The 19,259-nt window shown below is 39.3% G+C and overlaps 1 protein-coding gene across 1 annotated transcript; it reads left to right on the forward strand.

The window, feature by feature from the left end:
* Positions 1–1,493: 1,493 nt before the first annotated feature.
* On the forward strand, positions 1,494–2,489 carry LOC138907687 (uncharacterized). The gene is made up of 2 exons (XM_070198292.1): positions 1,494–2,143; positions 2,231–2,489. The coding sequence occupies exons 1-2, from the start codon at positions 1,494–1,496 to the stop codon at positions 2,487–2,489; spliced, it is 909 nt and encodes a 302-aa protein (XP_070054393.1).
* The last annotated feature ends 16,770 nt before the right edge of the window (positions 2,490–19,259 follow it).

Here is a 19,259-nt window from a genome sequence, read left to right on the forward strand (position 1 = left end):
GGTGAGGCGGCAGGGCCGCTTGAGTAGAGTTGTGGTATTGTGCTTGCACCTCTACCCACACACATTGGGGTGAGGAGCCGGGGCCGCTTTGTGTAAAGATGGTTACAGAGGATCTAGTCTTACAATTTACATATGATATTGAGAGCTCTTGGTAAATTTGCTTTGGTTTAAACTTCTATATATGCTATTCCATTGTCACCCTGATTCATCATATTCATGTTGTATTTCCAAGTTCTTGATTTGGTGTTTGGTTTTCATACTAGTACTATTCAACATGTACTAACGTCCCTTTTGCCGGGGGCACTGCATCTTTAATGGATGCAGGTGGTTCTACTGCGGAGGATATTGACCAGTGATAGCGGTACTCATTCTTCCCAGCTGACGTGGTGAGCCTCATCTCATTCCGGGGTTGTGTATCTTTGTTTCGTGTGTATTATTATGTTTTGAGGTATAGCCGGAGCCTTAATGCCGGCACTATCATTGTACTCTTTGGTATCTTTAGAGGCTCCGTAGACATAGTGTGAGTTGTATATGGGTGTTGGGAATGTTAAACAAGTTGTGTTGTGATTGAATCACTTGTTCCACTTTGAACCATGGAGGTGTGTATGTGTTTTGAGACTTATTAAATGAAGTAATTAATTGTAATGAATTTGGTATTGTCTGCATGATCTCCTTGTTGGTTAATTAACAAAGTTATGTATACTCTTTAAATCATGGGTGTGTCGGGTAGAAAGTATTCAACATGCTTGCTTTACTGGGTTCATTCGGTTGAGCGCCGGTCGCGCTCCCCGAGTTTGGGGCGTGACAAACTTGGTATCATAACCTAAGGTTTTAAAGTGTCTTAGGATGTCTCGGAGCCGGGTCTAGTAGAGTGCTTCTTATAGGTGTGTTGTTGACCACATCTATAAGTTGGAGGCTATTTGGACATTTAGGAATAATACCCTTCTTTGATGATCTTGATCGTGCAATAAAGCTAATTGTAAGATTGTTCCTCCTTTAATTCGTGCATTACTCTAATTTTCAGCACATGGCACCTAAGAAGAAGACAAGAACTGGCCAGAGAGCCAATGTTACCCCAGGAGTGGCGGTTAATTCTATAATTGATGATGCGGGTGAAAACCCGAGGGGTGAGGATATTCCCCCAATTACTACACTGCCTGATTCTTCTATTCCTGCTTGGGCTGCACCAATTCATTCACCTGATGAGGTGCAACGAATCCCCCAACAGATATTTCGGTTCACCTCCAGCCCCAGTTTACGGTCCCAGTGTTTCCGATGTGGATCTTAGGGGAGCCATACATATGTTGGCATATATATTTCCTTCTCAGGCCCAGAGATCGAGTGTTGGGCCTACTTCTTCTGGCCAGCCAGGGGAATCTGCTAGTTTCTGGGTGAACAAGTTCTTTCAGTTAGATCCTCCAGTGTTCACAGGTACTAATCCCGAGGAGGACCCCCAGTAATTCATTGATGAGACGCACAAGACTCTTCGGGTTATGCATACTACTGAGACGGAGGGAGTGGAGTTGGCCTCCTACCGCCTGAAAGAGGTGGCCTATTCGTTGTGGGAGGAGTCCCGTGAGGAGGGGAGCCCTCCGGTGAGGTGGGGTGAGTTCACAGATGCCTTTATGGATCGCTTCTTGCCTGCCGAGACCAAGGCGTCCCGTGCCACTGAGTTTGAGAGCCTGAAGCAGGGTAGCATGGGTGTGTGGGATTACCACATGGAGTTCATGCGCCTCTCCAAGTATGCTATTCATATGTTGCCCACTATGGAGGCCAGGGTGCACCGGTTTATACAAGGCCTTAGCCCCTTGGTTATGAATGAGGCCGCTACAGCTGCCTTGAATTCTGATATGAACTATGGTAAGATGGTGGCATTTGCTCAAGCTACAGAGAACCGTAAACTGAAAACTAGAATGGAGCGTGAGGGTAGCAGCAAGGCTCGGTTTGCGAGCAACTTTGGTGGTTCTTCCGGTGGTGGTAATGGTTGGTTAGCATTTAGAGGAGGGTCATCAGGGCCATCTCAGTCCTTCTCCCAGTCTTTGATGAGTGCACAGCCATCAAGGCCCAGTCAACAGCAGTGGAGTCATTTCAAGCCCAGTCATGGCAACAGGGGACCCCACCAACAGGGTCGATCTAGAGGGAGGTTCCAGCAGTAGCGTAGGCCCCCATGCCCTAAGTATGGGAGGATGCACTATGGGGTCTGCTTCATGGACCTACCTATATGCTACAGGTGCGATATGAGGGGTAACATCCAGAGAGATTGCCGCTCGTCTCGCCGGATCATGGGCAGAGGTGTGGTGCAGCCAGCTAGTTCTGTAGCTACCACATCCATAACACCTCCAGCTCGAGGCACCCCAGCACCCGCAAGGTGTGGTGCAGCTAGGGGAGGTGCACAAAATTCAAGAGGACCCAACAGATTCTATGCTATGCGGAGGCGTCGGGATTCAGAGGCTTCTCCAGATGTTGTCACAGGTATATTGACTGTCTAATCCCATGATGTATATGCTCTTATTGATCCCGATTCCACTTTGTCATATATCACTCCTTATATTGCTATGGAATTTGGGATAGAACCAGAGCAGCTTCATGAGCCGTTCTCTGTATCTACTATGGTTGTGAGTCTATTTTGGCTGCGTGGGTTTATAGGGATTGTGGTGTCATGTTGGGTGGTCGGGACACCATGGCCGATCTCATTGAATTGGGGATGGCCGATTTTGATGTAATAATGGGGATGGACTGGCTTTATTCATGTTTTGTCAAGCTTGATTGCCGAACCAGAACTGTTAGGTTCGAATTTCCAAATGAACAAGTTATTGAGTGGAAGGGGGATAATGTGGTGCCGAAGGGTTGGTTTATTTCTTACCTTAAGGCCACGAAAATGATCAACAAGGGGTTTATTTACCATTTAGTCCGGGTTACGGACATCGATGTTGAGGCGCCTACACTAGAGTCTGTGCCTGTTGTGAATGAATTTCTGGGAGTCTTTCCGAATGAGCTCCCTGGGATCCCACCAGACAGGGAGATTGATTTTGGGATTGATGTGATGCCAGATACGCATCCTATATCTATTACACCCTACAGAATGGCACCGGTAGAATTGAAGGAACTAAAGGAGCAACTGAAGGACTTGTTAGAAAAGGGTTTCATCCGGTCGAGTATGTCGCCTTGTGGCGCACCGGTTCTTTTTGTAAGGAAGAAAGATGGTTTACTGATAATGTGTATTGATTATCGACAGCTTAACAAGGTCACAATCAAGAATAAGTATCCACTGCCAAGAATAGATGATTTGTTTGATCAATTGCAAGGGGCCAGGTACTTTTCCAAAATTGATTTAAGATCCAGGTATCACCAATTGAAGATCAGGGAGCAGGATATTCCGAAAATAGCTTTTAGTATCCGGTATGGGCATTTTGAATTTCTGGTGATGTCTTTTGGGCTAATGAATGCCCCGATGGCATTCATGGATCTTATGAACCGAGTTTTAAAGTTGTTCCTCGACTCTTTTGTGATAGTATTTATTGACGATATCCTTGTATACTCACGCAATCGAGAGGACCATGCCGATCATCTCAGGGTAGTTCTGGAAACCCTATATCAGCACAAATTATATGCAAAGTTTTCAAAATGTGATTTTTGGCTTGAATCTGCCACATTCATGGGTCATGTCGTCTATAATGAAGGAGTTAAGGTTGATCCTCAGAAAATTGCAGCTGTGAAGAATTGGTCAAGGCCTACAACTCCAACAAAGATTTGTAGTTTTTAGGCTTAGCCGACTATTACAGAAAGTTTGTGGAAGGGTTCTCTACTCTTGGCTCTCTATTGACTAAATTGACACAGAAGTCGATTAAGTTCCAATGGCCAGATGCTGGTGAAAGGAGCTTTTTAGGAGTTGAAATTAAGATTGACTACGACATAAGTGTTGACCCTACCAGAGGGTACAAATGAGTTTGTAGTATATTGTGATGCTTCGACAACTGGACATGGGTGTGTATTAATGAAACATGGCAAGGTTATAGTTTATGCTTCTAGGCAACTCAAGAATCATAAAAAGAACTATCCAACACATGACTTAGAACTTGCAGCGATGGTATTTGCATTGAAGATTTGGCATCATTACCTTTATGGGGTCCATATGGATATATTCATGGATCATATGAGCCTTCAATATATTTTCAACTAAAAGGAGCTGAATCTAAGGCGGAGAAAATGGCTTGAGTTACTCAAAGATTACGACATTGATATCCTGTATCACCCGGGAAAGGCCAATGTTGTGGCGGATGCTCTTAGCCGGAAATCTATGGGTAGTTTGGCTCACTTGGAGGCATATCAAAGGCCGTTATCCAAGGAGGTTCATCGGTTGTCTAGTTTGGGAGTTCGTCTTGTAGATTCTAGTGAAGGAGGGGTAATTGTGCAAAATAGGGTTGAGTCATCACTTGTTGTGGAAGTCAAAGAGAAGCGATACAATGATCCATTGTTTGTACAATTAAAGGAGGGGATTAATAAACATAAGACTATGGCTTTTTCTCTCGGCATGGATGATGGTATACTAAGGCACCAAGGGCGGTTATGTGTTCCAAATGTAGATGGTCTCCGGGAAAGAATCATGACCGAGGCTCACACTTCTAGGTATTCCGTGCACCCGGGCTCTACAAAGATGTATCATGATCTCAAGGAAGACTATTGGTGGAATGACATGAAGAGGACGTGACGGACTTTGTGGCGAGGTGTGCGAATTGTAAGCAAGTGAAGGCCGAACTCCAACGGCCTGGTGGGTTGGCACAGAATATAGAAATTCTTATGTGGAAGTGGGTAATGATTAATAAGGACTTTGTGGTAGGACTACCGTGCACTCCACGCAAGTTTGACTCAATTTGGGTGATTGTGGATCAACTCATAAAATCAGCACACTTCTTGTCAGTTAAATCTACCGACACAGCGGAACAGTATGCTCAGTTATATATCAAGGAAATAGTCAGGTTGCATGGCACTCCAGTTTATATCATTTCTGATCGAGGGGCTCAAATAATGACTAATATTTGGAAGACATTTCAACAATGTTTGGGTATTCAGGTGAATCTTAGTACAATCTTCCACCCACAGACTGATGGGCAGGCAGATCGGACTATTCAGACACTTGAGGATATGATGCGCGCTTGCATTCATGATTTCAAGGGTAGCTAGGATAGCCATTTGCCACTCACAGAACTTGCCTACAATAATAGTTATCATGCTATTATTCATATGGCACCATTCGAGGCGTTATATGGTAGGAGATGTAGATCTCCCATTGGGTGGTTCGAGAATGGGGAAGCTGAATTGATAGGACCAGACCTCATACATCAGGCTATAGAGAAGGTCAAAATCATTAAGGAGCGGTTGAAAACTACTCGGAGTCATCAAAAGTCCTATTCGGATATTCCTCGCAGGGATTTGGAGTTCAAAGAAGATGATTGGGTATTCTTGAATGTTTCCCCCATGAAGGGTGTAATGCGATTTGGTAAAAAAGGGGAAATTGAGCCTGAGGTATGTCAGACCATACAGAATCATTTAGAGGATTGGTCAGGTGGCGTACAAGCTGGACCTACCACCTGAGATGTCATTAGTGCACCCGGTATTTCATGTGTCTATGTTGAAGAAGGTAATCGAAGATCCGTCGCTTATTGTCCCAGTTGAGACTATTGAGGTTAATGAAGAACTGACCTATGAAGAAATCCCAGTTTCCATTCTTAATAGGCAAGTTTGAAAACTGAGAAAAAAAGAAATTGCCACCGTAAAAGTGTTGTGGCAAAGTCAACAGGTTGAAGAAGCTACTTGGGATGCCGAGGAAGAGATGAAGAAGAAGAATCCTTATTTGTTTGAATAGCTATGTAATCTTCCTATGAAATTGTCGCTGATGAATTTTGTATCACTTGTACAGTTGATGTTAAAGGTGTTCCTTTCAAGTTATATGCTATTTATGATGCCACGGTTGGTGTTGTTTTGGTGTTATGTTACATCATTGGATTATGTATATGTTTTTAGGATGTGTTTCTGGGTTTCTATTCCAGGTGGATAGGCTCAGTTACAAGGGAAGCTCTGCCAAAATTTCTGGAAAATTTGAGTGATAGTCAAAACTTTATGGGCTTGAGGTGTGTAAAAAAAAGAGATAACATAAATGTTTTGGGGCGAACTCTACTTCTCATTCGAGGACGAATGATCCTAAGTGGGGGAGAATGTAACACCCCGAAATATTTCGAAGTACTTAAGTGCTATTTAGAAAGTTGATGTGCGCTAATTATATTATTTTATGTGCTGACGAGGACTATTAATATGATGGATATCAATTGGATATGATAATAAGTGTACGAGGCATATTATAAGTGGTGTGGGGTCTAAGGAGAACCCTAAGTCTAAGTCAAGTTGGAAATTACTTGATAGACTAAAGTTACAAATGAGTACGCACAAGACCAAACTTTGGACGAGCCTATCCACATATTAATAAGGAGTTATGTGATGAACAACCTATCAAATGGAATATCTTCGAGTCTAGTTTCTAACGCTTTAAACCGTTTGTCATTTGGACACTCCTACAAGAAGTTATGACCAAATTACCAAAAGCTGGCAGAATTGGACACTACCGTGCCGCCCCATGCGGTGTCCCATGTGGCGCGCCTATGGGAATTTCCAGAACACTTCGCAAAATCATTTCTAGGCACATTTGTCACTACCGTCCCGCACCCCGCGGCGCGACTGTGCAATTTTTGGGTTTTTATAATCTGACCCCCATTTCATTTATCTAGTCTAAGGGTTCGTTTTTGGGGGATTTTCTGGTGTTTTAGAGAGTGGAAAGGGAGATTCTAGAGAGAGGAATGGGAGGACTAAGGATTTCACTACCCTACCTTGAAATTTCATCAAAGGGTTGCAAAGGCTTCAAAGAGATTGAAGTTGCTAAGAATTTTGGAACATTTTAGAGTTTAAGGAAGCTCAATTGAGGTATGTTGACTAAACTCTTTTTTAAGAATTGAACCCCACATAACCCTTGTAAGTTCCAAGATGTTTATCATAAATCGATTATTTCGAATAAGCTTGTGACAAAGATATATGTACGATTTATGTTTTAAATGCTCTTATTATGCTGTACTATTAATTGAGGTGTGTACCAACCTATGGATGGTTACAGAGGATCTCGTCTTACAATTTACATATGATATTGAGAGCTCTTGATAAATTTTCTTTGGTTTAAACTTCTATGTATGCTATTCCATTGTCACCCTGATTCATCATATTCATGTTGTATTTCCAAGTTCTTGATTTGGTGTTTGGTTTTCATACTAGAACTATTCGACATGTACTAACTTCCTTTCTACCGGAGGCACTGCATCTTTAATGGATGCAGGTGGTTCTACTGTGGAGGATATTGACTAGTGATAGCGGTACTCATTCTTCCCAGCTGACGTGGTGAGCCCCATCTCATTCCGGGGTTGTGTATCTTTGTTTCGTGTGTATTACTATGTTTTGAGGTATAGTCGGAACCTTGTTACCGGCACTATCATTGTACGCTTTGGTATCTTTAGAGGCTCCGTAGACATAGTGTGGATTGTATATGGGTGTTGGGAATGTTAATAATGTTGTGTTATGATTGAATCACTTTTTCCACTTTGAACCATGGAGGGGTGTGTGTGTTTTGAGACTTATTAAATGAAGTAATTAATCGTAATGAATTTGGTATTGTCTACATGATCTCCTTGTTGGTTAATAAACAAAGTTATATATACTCTTTAAATCATAGGTGAGTCGGGTAGAAAGTATTCAACATGCTTGCTTGACCGGGTTCACTCGGTTGAGCGTCGGTCACGCTTCCCGAGTTTGGGGCATGACAAATTACGTACTCAGTCACATCTATCATTTTCAAATCATATATCAGTCTCCGTTACCATATATTGATACATCATATCTTCATTGATTGGGCTGTTTATCATGATATTCGTGAGCCCGAGAGACTGGAGAGAGTGATGATTGAGTGAGGTCGAGGGCCTGATTGTGGGGATATCTATGGGATCGGGCTGCATGTCACAGCATGCTTTATTGATTCATGCCATTTTTGGCTTATTTTAGTGCTCGGACAGGATCCGCCCCTCCAGAGTCTTACTTACCAGTACTAAGCACAGGTACCTACTGAGTGCGAGTGTGAGTGCCGAGCGCGAGTGTCAAGCACGAGTGCCGAACGATTTGGAGGACTGAGTGACTGTAAGGATTGAGTGACTGTGAGGAATGAGTAACTACGAGGATTGAATGAATGGGAGGACTGAGTGAATTGATACTCCGAGAGTATGCATATGATTTTTATCAATGCGTTGCATTACAGTTGGCATGCAAAATTGACATGTAGTTATAAAGATGTATCATTACTCATATCAGTTACATTTGGCATAATTTATCTGTTTTGAGCTTAAATTGTTGAACTTGAAAGCATGTTTACATTTTTGTACTTTTAAATTTTATATTTGGACTGTACCTCTTGAGCTCGTTACTGCTTTCAGCCCAAGGTTAGTCTTGTTTCTTATTGAGTACATTGGGTCGGTTGTACTCATACTACACTCTGCACTTCGTGTGAAGATTCAGGTACTTTCGGGTACGGTGGGTGCTAGCTATTGGAGCTTTATCTGTCGGAGACTATCGAGGTAGATGCCTTGGTGTCCGCAGACCTTGACTCTACTTCTTTTCATTTACTTGTACTATTCTATCTTTCTAGACAATGTTTTTAGTAGTCAGACTATGTTGTCTTTTAGATGCTTATGTACTCAGTGACACACGGATTTTGGAGAATATTGTATTGAGTCGTGGTGTTTTCTTATCAGTATTTATGAGGTTTTACTCTTAAACTTATTTTTGTTATGTTTTCAAATCTAAAGATATGTGGTTTATTGTGATTGTCGGCTTGCCTAGTATTGTGATATGCGCCATCACGACATGTGAGATTTCGGTCATGATAGTGAATGATTAAGGGTATTTAGGAGTAAAATTTAGTTTGTGGTTGAGGTACTCTCCATGATACAAGCACTGCTCTGGGTCTCTGAGACTCTTGTGAACTCTGAAGTGCCAGGGATCCAAAGGGTGTCTTGGCCATGAATGGAATTTTACCTTAAGCCTTTAATCATTGATGTTTGCTAATGAAAGTAAAGGCTTCACTGTAAATTACTTTACTTTGTTTAGCTCTACAATAATTTTATTATTATTTCTTAATTATCAATGTTTGTTATAGTTTTGTCTTGGGCCTTATATTGATGTTATTTGTGTTAAGTATTATGTTGGGCCATATATCTAATGTCTTTCCTTTCTTTTTACACGTGTGACGAATTGGGCCTGCTGAGTTCTCTATAACGCAGGCCTAAGTTCTAGTTTGGATCTGGAGTTGATGAAGTTGTTGCTGCTCGTTCATTGTTCGTTGGGCCCAACTCTCTTCAGGCCCAAACCAATGAGTCCAATTTTCTTTCTTTATCATTTACATAAGCATGTTGTTAATACTATGTGTATACAACACTGATGGTATTAAGTGAATATTTACTGCTTTATTATTCTTTGAATTACTTTAGGAAACCTAGGCAAGCCTAAAAAACCATAGGTAAAAAGAGTAAAAGAAGTATTGCATCTTAGTGGTAAATAATTTCAATTTGTCAATCACTTTTGTTATCCAGTTTCCATTCTTACTCGTACTTACAATTCTTTCTTGCAACCTTTTTTTGAGAACTAAAACAGACTTGCAAGGTCAACAGTCTCGCTTTTTTCTAAAAATCAAAAAAATCAAAAAAGTGATTTCCAAAAGTCGAGCTTTTCTGCAAATCAAATAAATGCTACTACAAATCAAGGATCATCAAACGATTCTTCTTTGAATTTGAGTATAAGATTTGAAATTAATTTTCAAGGTATATCTATACCCATTTCCCTAATAGTCCTTACTTTACACAAATAGCCATTTTGTTTCGAAAGTCAAATGTTTAAAACTTAACCCCATTTTGCAAAATTAGTAAATACAAGTATTATAAATCCATTTTAACACTCTTTCAATCGTACAAACATTTTCAAAGGCTTTTCTTCTAAATAAAACCTATACTTTCTTTTCAAAGTATATGTACTACTTCTCTTTCAAAATGATAAGTTTTAAAACATAACATAAGGTAAGCCACACACTTCAAGCTCTAACTAAGTAGAGTATAGACATTTTAATTCCCCGAACCTAGTCTAAGTCCTAAGGAGCTACCTCAGGTAGATTTTAGGGAGTGCCTAACACCTTCCCCTTAGAAGAATAAGAACACTTACCTAAATCTTACTGGTTAGTAGATCAATAGGTTAATAATCTAAACTTATAGATACCCTAGTATACCTTTAAATATTAGGTGGCGACTCTCTTTTATCATCAACGGAGAAACTATTAGTTGAATCTTGTTTTGACTTGTGTAAAATATGGTGCAACACTACGTGCTTTGGGAGTGGCATATATGCAAGCTGACAACGTATATGCGTACACTAAGTGAGCGTTTGGACATAAGAATTGTAAAATTCCAAAATAAGGGGGAAAATATTTTTCAAGTGAAAATGGTATTTGAAATTTAGAGTTGTGTTTGGACATGAATATAATTTGGGGTTGTTTTTGAAGTTTTATGAGTGATTTGAGTGAAAGTTTTAAAAAACAGCTTTTTGTAATTTTTCCAAATTTTCAAAAATATCCAAAATGCATCTTGAAGTGAAAATTGAAAATTTTATGAACAAACGCTGATTTCGAAAAAAAGTGAAAATATTTTGGAAAATAAGGAAAAACTTCTTATGTCCAAATGGGATCTAAGACTATACCATGTTTAGGGTAGTTTTAGGTTTCTTTATCCCTTGTTTGGTTGTGTGTTCTTCTTGACTTATGCTTTATTTGATAGTATGACTACATGATCTTATTTGTTCAGGCTAGGGATTATGTTTAGGCTTGTTATATCTTATTTGGGCATGCTGGGCTATTCTTGAGTTATTGATATGCTTGTTTTAGCCGTAGTCATATTTATATCTTGACCAGACATCCCCATCTATATTTATTATATCTTTGCGCATCTTATTTATTATCTCTTTAGCATATGCGTACATCCTTTGAGATGAAGATCTTTATATGAATTTGATATGATTATGGTACTTATGAGTGGATTGATATTGTTATGGCATGATGGTTTACACCGTGCGGTTATTGTGATATTGATATGTTATGGCTCGATGAGATTCCGTGCAACGCTTGGATATAGATCTGTCCCTCCTGAGTTAGATGATCACCCATTTTACATTTGGCCCTACGAGCGCAAGTTATACGCATATTGTGTTGAGAGCATATGAGACGTGCTGGATCATGTTAGAGCACATAGGATGTGCTGGATATTTACAATGATAGAGTCTTATGCATGCATAAACATCCTAGACTCATGTAGAAGCATTCATATTGGTGCTACTTGGTGCATATCGTTTATCTATGCGGACATGGAAATTGAACTATGTTTTTGGTTCTTATTTTGAGAAGCATTCTTATCCTATTACTGGTTTGTGCACCTTATTATATATGTTGTTCTTGGTTATTTTAAGAGATTCCATGTTATTTTGAACTGTCCAGGTTGTGAATGTGAGTATCATATTTTTGTCTAAATCTTTTCACTATCTCTTTGAGATTAGACCTGATATTTACTGAGTACACATTATTATTTTTACTCAAACTACACTTCTGCATATATTGTGTAAATACCAGTATTGGTCTCAGTGGTGTCTAGGAGGGTGCCTAGTAGTTGACTATTGGAGACTCGTGGTGAGCTGTTGTGACGGACTCGTAGCTTATGGAGTCCCCTTTATTTATTTCGTACTATTTATCGTATTCAGGCAGTATTCTTGTATAATGAGACTCGGCTGTATTTTATCTTAGTAGCACATGTCTTCGTACTACTAGCGTTTTGGAGATTGTTGTAGTATTTTCTGTATTTGCCTGATGATTTGAAACTCATGTATGTTTTACCTGTATTATGGTGGTAGATTATCCTTTACTTTTCTTTATTTGGTTAATTATGAATGTTTGATTACCTAGCATGTTAGGTTAGGTGACATCACGACCATCGTGAGATTTTGGGTTGTGACACAAACAGTCCCTTTCACAATAATAAAAGACTCACACAAAATATCATCCTCTTCATCCTATCCCTACCTAATTTAGGTGCTTTCAATTCTTTATTAGCTCCATCCCTCTCTATTTCAGCTTCTTTGAACTTATCTTTAAATCAATCCTGTCACGACCTAAAATCCCTCCTTAGGAGTCATGATGGCACCTAATCTCTAAGACTAGGTAATCCTAACACTTACTGAATTAATAACAGAATTTAAACCAATTGTCTATTAAACATAGACCGGGAACTTCTATATAAATCGAACAATCCCAAGTAGATATACAACATCCTAACACCGGTAGTACAAGTCATAAGCTCTACTAAGTTTACTACAAAATATCTAAATACAACTGATCTAGAATAGAAATAAACAGTATAAAGTAAAACTTTAGAAGGTGACTCTGAGGCCTGCGAACGCGACGACAGGTACACCTTGAAGTCTCCACAACAATACTCGGTCAGCTATCTAATGACCGACACGCTCTAATGTACCTGGATGTGCACAAAAATATGCAGCAAGAATACCATGAGTACACCACGGCGGTACCCAGTAAGTATCAACACCTCGGTGGAGTAGTGATGAGGAACAATCAAGACACCTACTAGACATAATAACTTGTACAAGTTTGAACATAAAAATAACAGGGAACAATATAAATCTGAGCATGGTAAGAATAATGCTACAATACTTGCAATAAGAACTAGAATCAACATTTAACAACAAGGAAGAAACAGGTAATCATGTCGTAAAGTGAGCAGAATACAATTGAAGTCCGGTGAAACTAAGTAAGGGAAAACAAGTAACAACCGAATAAAACAAACTCTTTCACACAAGGTTTACATAAGAATTTCCCCGAGGTACCACACCTCATAATCACAAATCACATATCCCAAATTACGTACCCTAATCACTTGGCATCTTGTTCCCATATTACAAATCACAGCCGCACAGACAAGTCACGTGTTGCACGGATAACTCATGTGCTAATACTAGTAATACATTATATATGCACATACAACTCACATGCAAAGAGAGTAATAATATCCCATATCCACACGGACAACTCATGTGCTAACAGTAACAATATCTCATATACGCAAGGACAACTCACGTTCTAATAGTGCAACTCACGCACAGAAGGTAGGTAAACAAGAATACATGTAAATGATCAACAAACATTTAGGTTCATCTTATTGGTCTTATATGTGTGACTATTTACGGTGTATGCATGTGCAAGTGTTCTATCACAGCTAGAGTCAACAAGTACGATCAGAGACAACGAATATCATATAGGAAACAAAACAACAAAATCGTAAAATGCATGACTCACACAAGGTAGGCACACCAGTATACAAAGATCATCAATAACTTTGCCCCCAAGCCATCACAAGTTATCACAAATCATCCCCGACATAGCCCCCCTGTCTCACTGCGTGCGCAACAATAATGTAAATGCCCGCCTTGTCTCACCAAATGCACAAAAACACATATATAGCCCGCCTTATCCCTCCTCATGTGCAAATATCAATAATAACAATAGCACAGATAACTCACGTGTGAACACCTCGACAATCCTCTCAACAATATCACGTGTGACAAAAACATAATAACACAATATAACAACTCGCACCACAGGTGCTCATATGCCACAACATTTCCTTAAAACAATTCCAACACCACAACCCCACAGAGCCCTCGGCTTAACAACACTATGTGCAACAACAACAACAATAACACGAGAGTACGACAAGTAAACCAACACAAGAATTACAAAATACAAAGAAACGGGAGAACGAGCTCACAATGAAAGATATAATAAGTAATAATGGTTTCAAATAAGAATAATTCAACAATGAGAGAGATAAACTGTAACAATGATATCAAATAAGAGTAACTCAACGATAGGAGAGATAACATGTAACAATTATTTCTAATAAGAATAACTCAACAATAAGAGAGATAGCATGTAACAACCACCTCAAATAATGACATGTCAACAATGGAAGAGGTAACATATATCAAAGACTTCAAATAATGATAGGTAAAAAATGGAAGAGGTAACATATAACCCCCTTAGGAACTCTAACGCACTGAGATTCCTGGGTTCTACGACTAATCTTGTCACTAACGATTGAGATATTACTGAAGGTGTCCTTCTTGTTTACTTATTTGTCAATTAGTAACCGGTAACCCTTTGGCCTTCGCATTTTCATCTTTTGTTGGTGTTCATGAACCGTTGGTGAACCAATATGTTACCATGCTATCTCTATTTACAGCCCTATTTGCCTTAAAATTAGTTTGTGATTTTGAACTTCTTAGCACTAGAACTTTCCTAGTTTGGTAACCCGGACTCTAGATTTCTTAAGCATGTTTTATTATTCTGTGTCTTTTATAAGTACTCATGTCTACTGTCTGTTATGAGCCTATCTATTTGCTTTACTCCAGACTCTTGTTAGGAACTAACTCATTGCCCTGAATGTGTTCGTATGCATTGCTTATACTAGGCCATTAATGTGTAGCCTGTTAACTTCCTCAATAATAATGTAATTCTGAATGTCATTACCGCCTGAACCTCTAAGATAAGTAGGACATGTTTTCTATAACTCTAATATGTGCTCTTTGACCTGCTCAATTTTGTGTTTCTAAGTATTTCCCAAGACTTTCTAGGGTGAATCTCAATGTTTAGCATCTTCTTGCATATGATTAACTGGCACTAAGCTTGATAATTACCTATCTTGTTAACTTAGGATTGATATTTCCATGAATCCTAATGTCTGCTTGTTCTGTTAAACTAGAATTAACATGTTCTCTCACCTACTATGATTTCTTTAGAATCTTTGTGCTATAATTAATGTCCAACATGTTAAGTTTCATGTTTAATTAAGTATGTTTCATCAAACTATGCTACTAGTATGTTGTGTAAAATCTCATATGAAGATTGTACTCCACCTTCTTCTTGTCTATGTTTCTGCTAGGTTGTTATCTGAAGTTCTTTAGTTTGGTTCTATTTTGAGACACTGTTTGCAGTAGTTGGCTAGCTTATGATATCCTATCTGGTCACTGTTAATCTTGTTTTTCCAGAATTACTTGCTCATATGTGTCTTTGATGTCTTTCAACTTAGCATGGCCCTATTTATTGGTTGAAACTGCAGCTATTTCAATTGTAAGAACTTGGTGTAAGTTATTCTATGAGTAGTTCTATTTTATTTATGGTTAAATTTGGAATCTATTAGTTTAATTACTTGAATTATTTGGGCTTGGTATGATGGGCCTGCCTTTGGTATTGGGAGGTTCGAAGTATACTGTCTGCACCTGGGGTTTGGGCCTGTTGTGCCATGAAGTTCTAAACTTATTTGAAGGCCCATATGTATTACTAGGTTATTCTATATTTGTATTCGAGCCTATAATTCTTTAAAGTGATCTGTAATATCTTGTAAAATTTAATGATGAGGAAATTAGAGAAAAGGGGGCTAGGGTATTCTAATTCTCGCATGAACGGGTAGAAAACCTGTCCATAGGATTTAATTGCCTTGTTTCCTATTTGTTTGACGTGCTTTAATTCAACACACTAATAGAATCATGCCTATAGGAACTCAAACACTTCACCTACCTAACTTGCCTAATGCCCACACATTATTAGAAGCATGTTTGTAAGAGTTTAAGTGCTTTACTTGTTCACATGTCTATTTCTATGTGCTATTAGATAACATGCCTATAGGAATCAAATGTCAAAAACTATTTGCTCAAATTGTGAAATTGTTGTGTGATTATTAGATAGCATGTCTATAGGATCATATTAATATATGCTAATACTCATCTAGATACCATGTCTATAGGGCCTTAATTGATCAATTAACTGGTTGTTTCTGTTTCTCCTATCACACTGCCGCCTAGATAAGATGCCTACAGGAATAAGCATGATTAATTTGCATTCAAATACCAACTATTAGAGAACATGCCTATAAGATACTTCTACTCGCTTAGAAAGCATGCCAATAGGATCAAACACGGGTAATTCTGAGTTTTCAAATGGCTTCACTGCCCCATTGTGCAAATCACTTAGAGATCATGTCTATAGGCTTTTATAACTTGGAATTATATAATTTCAATAACCTGGAAGACGACAAAGCCCATGAGATGTTTTAAACTGTGTGGTCACATAGAAGCCATGTCTATAGGTCTTAAACGTCTCTAATACACCTCAATTTTGAAACTGCCTACTGCATAATATAAAATTTGTCCGCGTGCTTTTGTTGCTTATGTGTGGAGGTTAACATGAGCCATTCATTGCCTTTATGTGTAGTCCTACTATTTTTGAATATGTGCCTAGTTTTATCATTTTGAGCACCCTAAGTAAAGTTTAAACAACCCAAATAGTAGGTCCAAAGCTTCCTGGACCATAGGCACGGGACGGGTAGTGCACGCATAGGATACGACCTAGAATTGAACTAAAGCGCTTTAGGTAAGCAACTTTAACATAGTAATTGGGTAGTAGGAGATGATAGTCTGTGCCCGCTGAATAATATGAGCAACCCCTACTGTAAGGGAGTTGCGAAGTATTATTTATGTTGTACGGGGTGATCCTTTAGGCTAAAAAACTTAGGACCCCCCTTTATATGTTTGTTTCTCATGCCTTTGTTTCTTTAAACTTAGGGCAATTAAGCTGTATTTTGTAACCTCCAAAGACTTGTACTGATCATTTATATACAGTTTAATTTCTCTACGTGTGAAATCTGCTTTACGCTTGTTTATATCATAGTTGAACATTTAAACTCACTGTCTTCCTTCACTTACATCATCACATAGGACAATTATAATCGAATAATCACACGTAGCATAAATTTCAGCCGGGACCCACAATTATGGACCTTGAAGAGTGCCTAACACCTTCTCTTCAAGGTAATTTGAGCCCTTACCCGATCTTTGGTAACACAAACTAGTTAAAACATATTTTATTTGCAAATAGGTGCCCAAACTCACCTTAAAACCATTAGGTGGAGACTTTTCTATTTTAATACCCATTTAAATGAGTTGTCACACTTCGAAACCAGCTTTCGCGAGAAAATGAGGCGCGACAACTGGACAATGTGGGCCCACTGCTCTAGAGTACAAGCGGCGAGAGTCTGAACTCCTCCCCTGCTCTATGAAGTAGCTGGTGCAACCAGAATCAATCCCGCCTGAGCCAATATACCAAACATGCTGAGGAACTATGCTAAAGTATCCTGAAGTCCCGGGGTAGCAACAGGCACCTCCGGTGCCTATCCCCCAATCAGAGCTACTGGTGGCTCCTCAACCGCTGCTCTGGTAGGTGGTCTAGCTGTAGCACGTGCTCTTCCTCTGCCTCTGCCTCTGCCCCGAGCCCTAGAAACACCGGCTCTGGGGGCAGCGTCAATCCTTGAGCTCTCTAATAGGGTTTCAAAGAATATTAAGATCCCGGGTACAAAATCGAGAAGCGATAACATCAGAACGATCCCTACAACGTAAGTATCATTATACCACCTCTCTTTTTTCTTTGTAGTTCGAGTTTTGGGAGGTACTTAATAGTTAAGAAATGTCTTATTTCTGCATTTAAGTGTTTAAATATCAAGGAAGGTTGATAAATTGGTTTCCTAATAGTTAGAACTCATGGGACAGTGATCGGAAGCCGTGAGTTCGATTTTTTCCCACTTTTAGTGGACTGTTTTGTAGTCCACTCGTGTTGGCCTATTGTGCTGCTGGTTTATGGAGTTTTGAAGGATAAAAGGGCGTGGAAAAATGCCACATGTGGTAGGGTAGTAGGTTGGTCACTCGTCATTGCAGTTTCGGGCTAATTGATAACTTGTTGATTGGGTGTGTTATAGTATATTTGGGGTTTTTGTTCTATTGAAGGTTCTGAATTATAATTAGGTTGGTTTTGAGTTGCTGGTTGTATTGTGTTTGTATCTCACCTATAGTAGGCTTGAGGGAGCAGTAAAATCAGGGGAAATGCTGCCCGTAATATTTTAGAATCGAGTTATCAGTTGAGATACGTAATATACTAGCGCCATCTAAGTCGTACATATATTTCTTAGTTACAGGGTTGGCGCACTAGTTATCATTAGCTTGTTGTTGAGTTTCATTGACGACTTGAGGTATGTTAAAGATATCCCTTCTTTCCTTTTGGCATGATCCATATGATAACAACGAAACGAGCAAGCACACAACTTTCATAAATGATTCTATTCTTAGAAGTACTAGGGTTGCCTATGTTCTGGATTCCCCATATGTCCTACTGTCATACGTCTGTTCATGGGTCTCATGAAATTCCGAGAGATCTTATTGACTTACTTCATTATGCATTGCATCCATTTATACATGTATACTGACCCATGACCAGATGGCGTTATATATGCATATAGTATATGTATATGGGGTATGGGGAAAGGTTATGGCATTATATACGCACCACCACCTGATCAGCAGGTATACGTTTATGATTTCGCCCACAGTAGCTGAGATGATATGATGGGATGCCCTCAAAGGCTTGATGATATTATGTACGCATATACCTATGCATGATATGACATTTATACGCATACGCATGACATTATAAATGTTTCATGATTCATAGAGCTATTCAGACTTACAGGTTGAGTCCTTTACTCCATGTTTCTTTCATGTCTGTTATATACTAATTTTTATGCCTAACATACTCGGTACATTATTCGTACTGACGCCCTTATTCCCTGTGTGCCTGGGTTTCATGCCCGCAGGTGCAGGTAGACAGGCCGATGGTCCCCCATATTAGGATCTTTGCTCAGCGAGAGTTGGTGTGCTCCATTTGATCCAGAGCTGCTATTGTGTTTTGGTACGATACTTTTGTATACATTTGGGTATGACGGGACACAGTCCCGTTCTTTATATAGTTGTACACTTTGTTAGAGGTCTGTAGACAGCTATGTATAGTTGGATAGTATTTGGCCTTGTCGGCTCGCCCTATATATGTATACATATATATATGTGTACATATATATATATATATATATATATATATGCCTTTTGGGCATGTTTTCCCCTGTATGTTGTTCATATGAATCAGTAGTTTATTTCCAAATTTTATACATGACCTACACTTATTTCATGTT

The sequence above is a fragment of the Nicotiana tomentosiformis genome, chromosome 3 (genome assembly GCF_000390325.3).
Source record: "Nicotiana tomentosiformis chromosome 3, ASM39032v3, whole genome shotgun sequence".
NCBI lineage: Eukaryota > Viridiplantae > Streptophyta > Magnoliopsida > Solanales > Solanaceae > Nicotiana > Nicotiana tomentosiformis.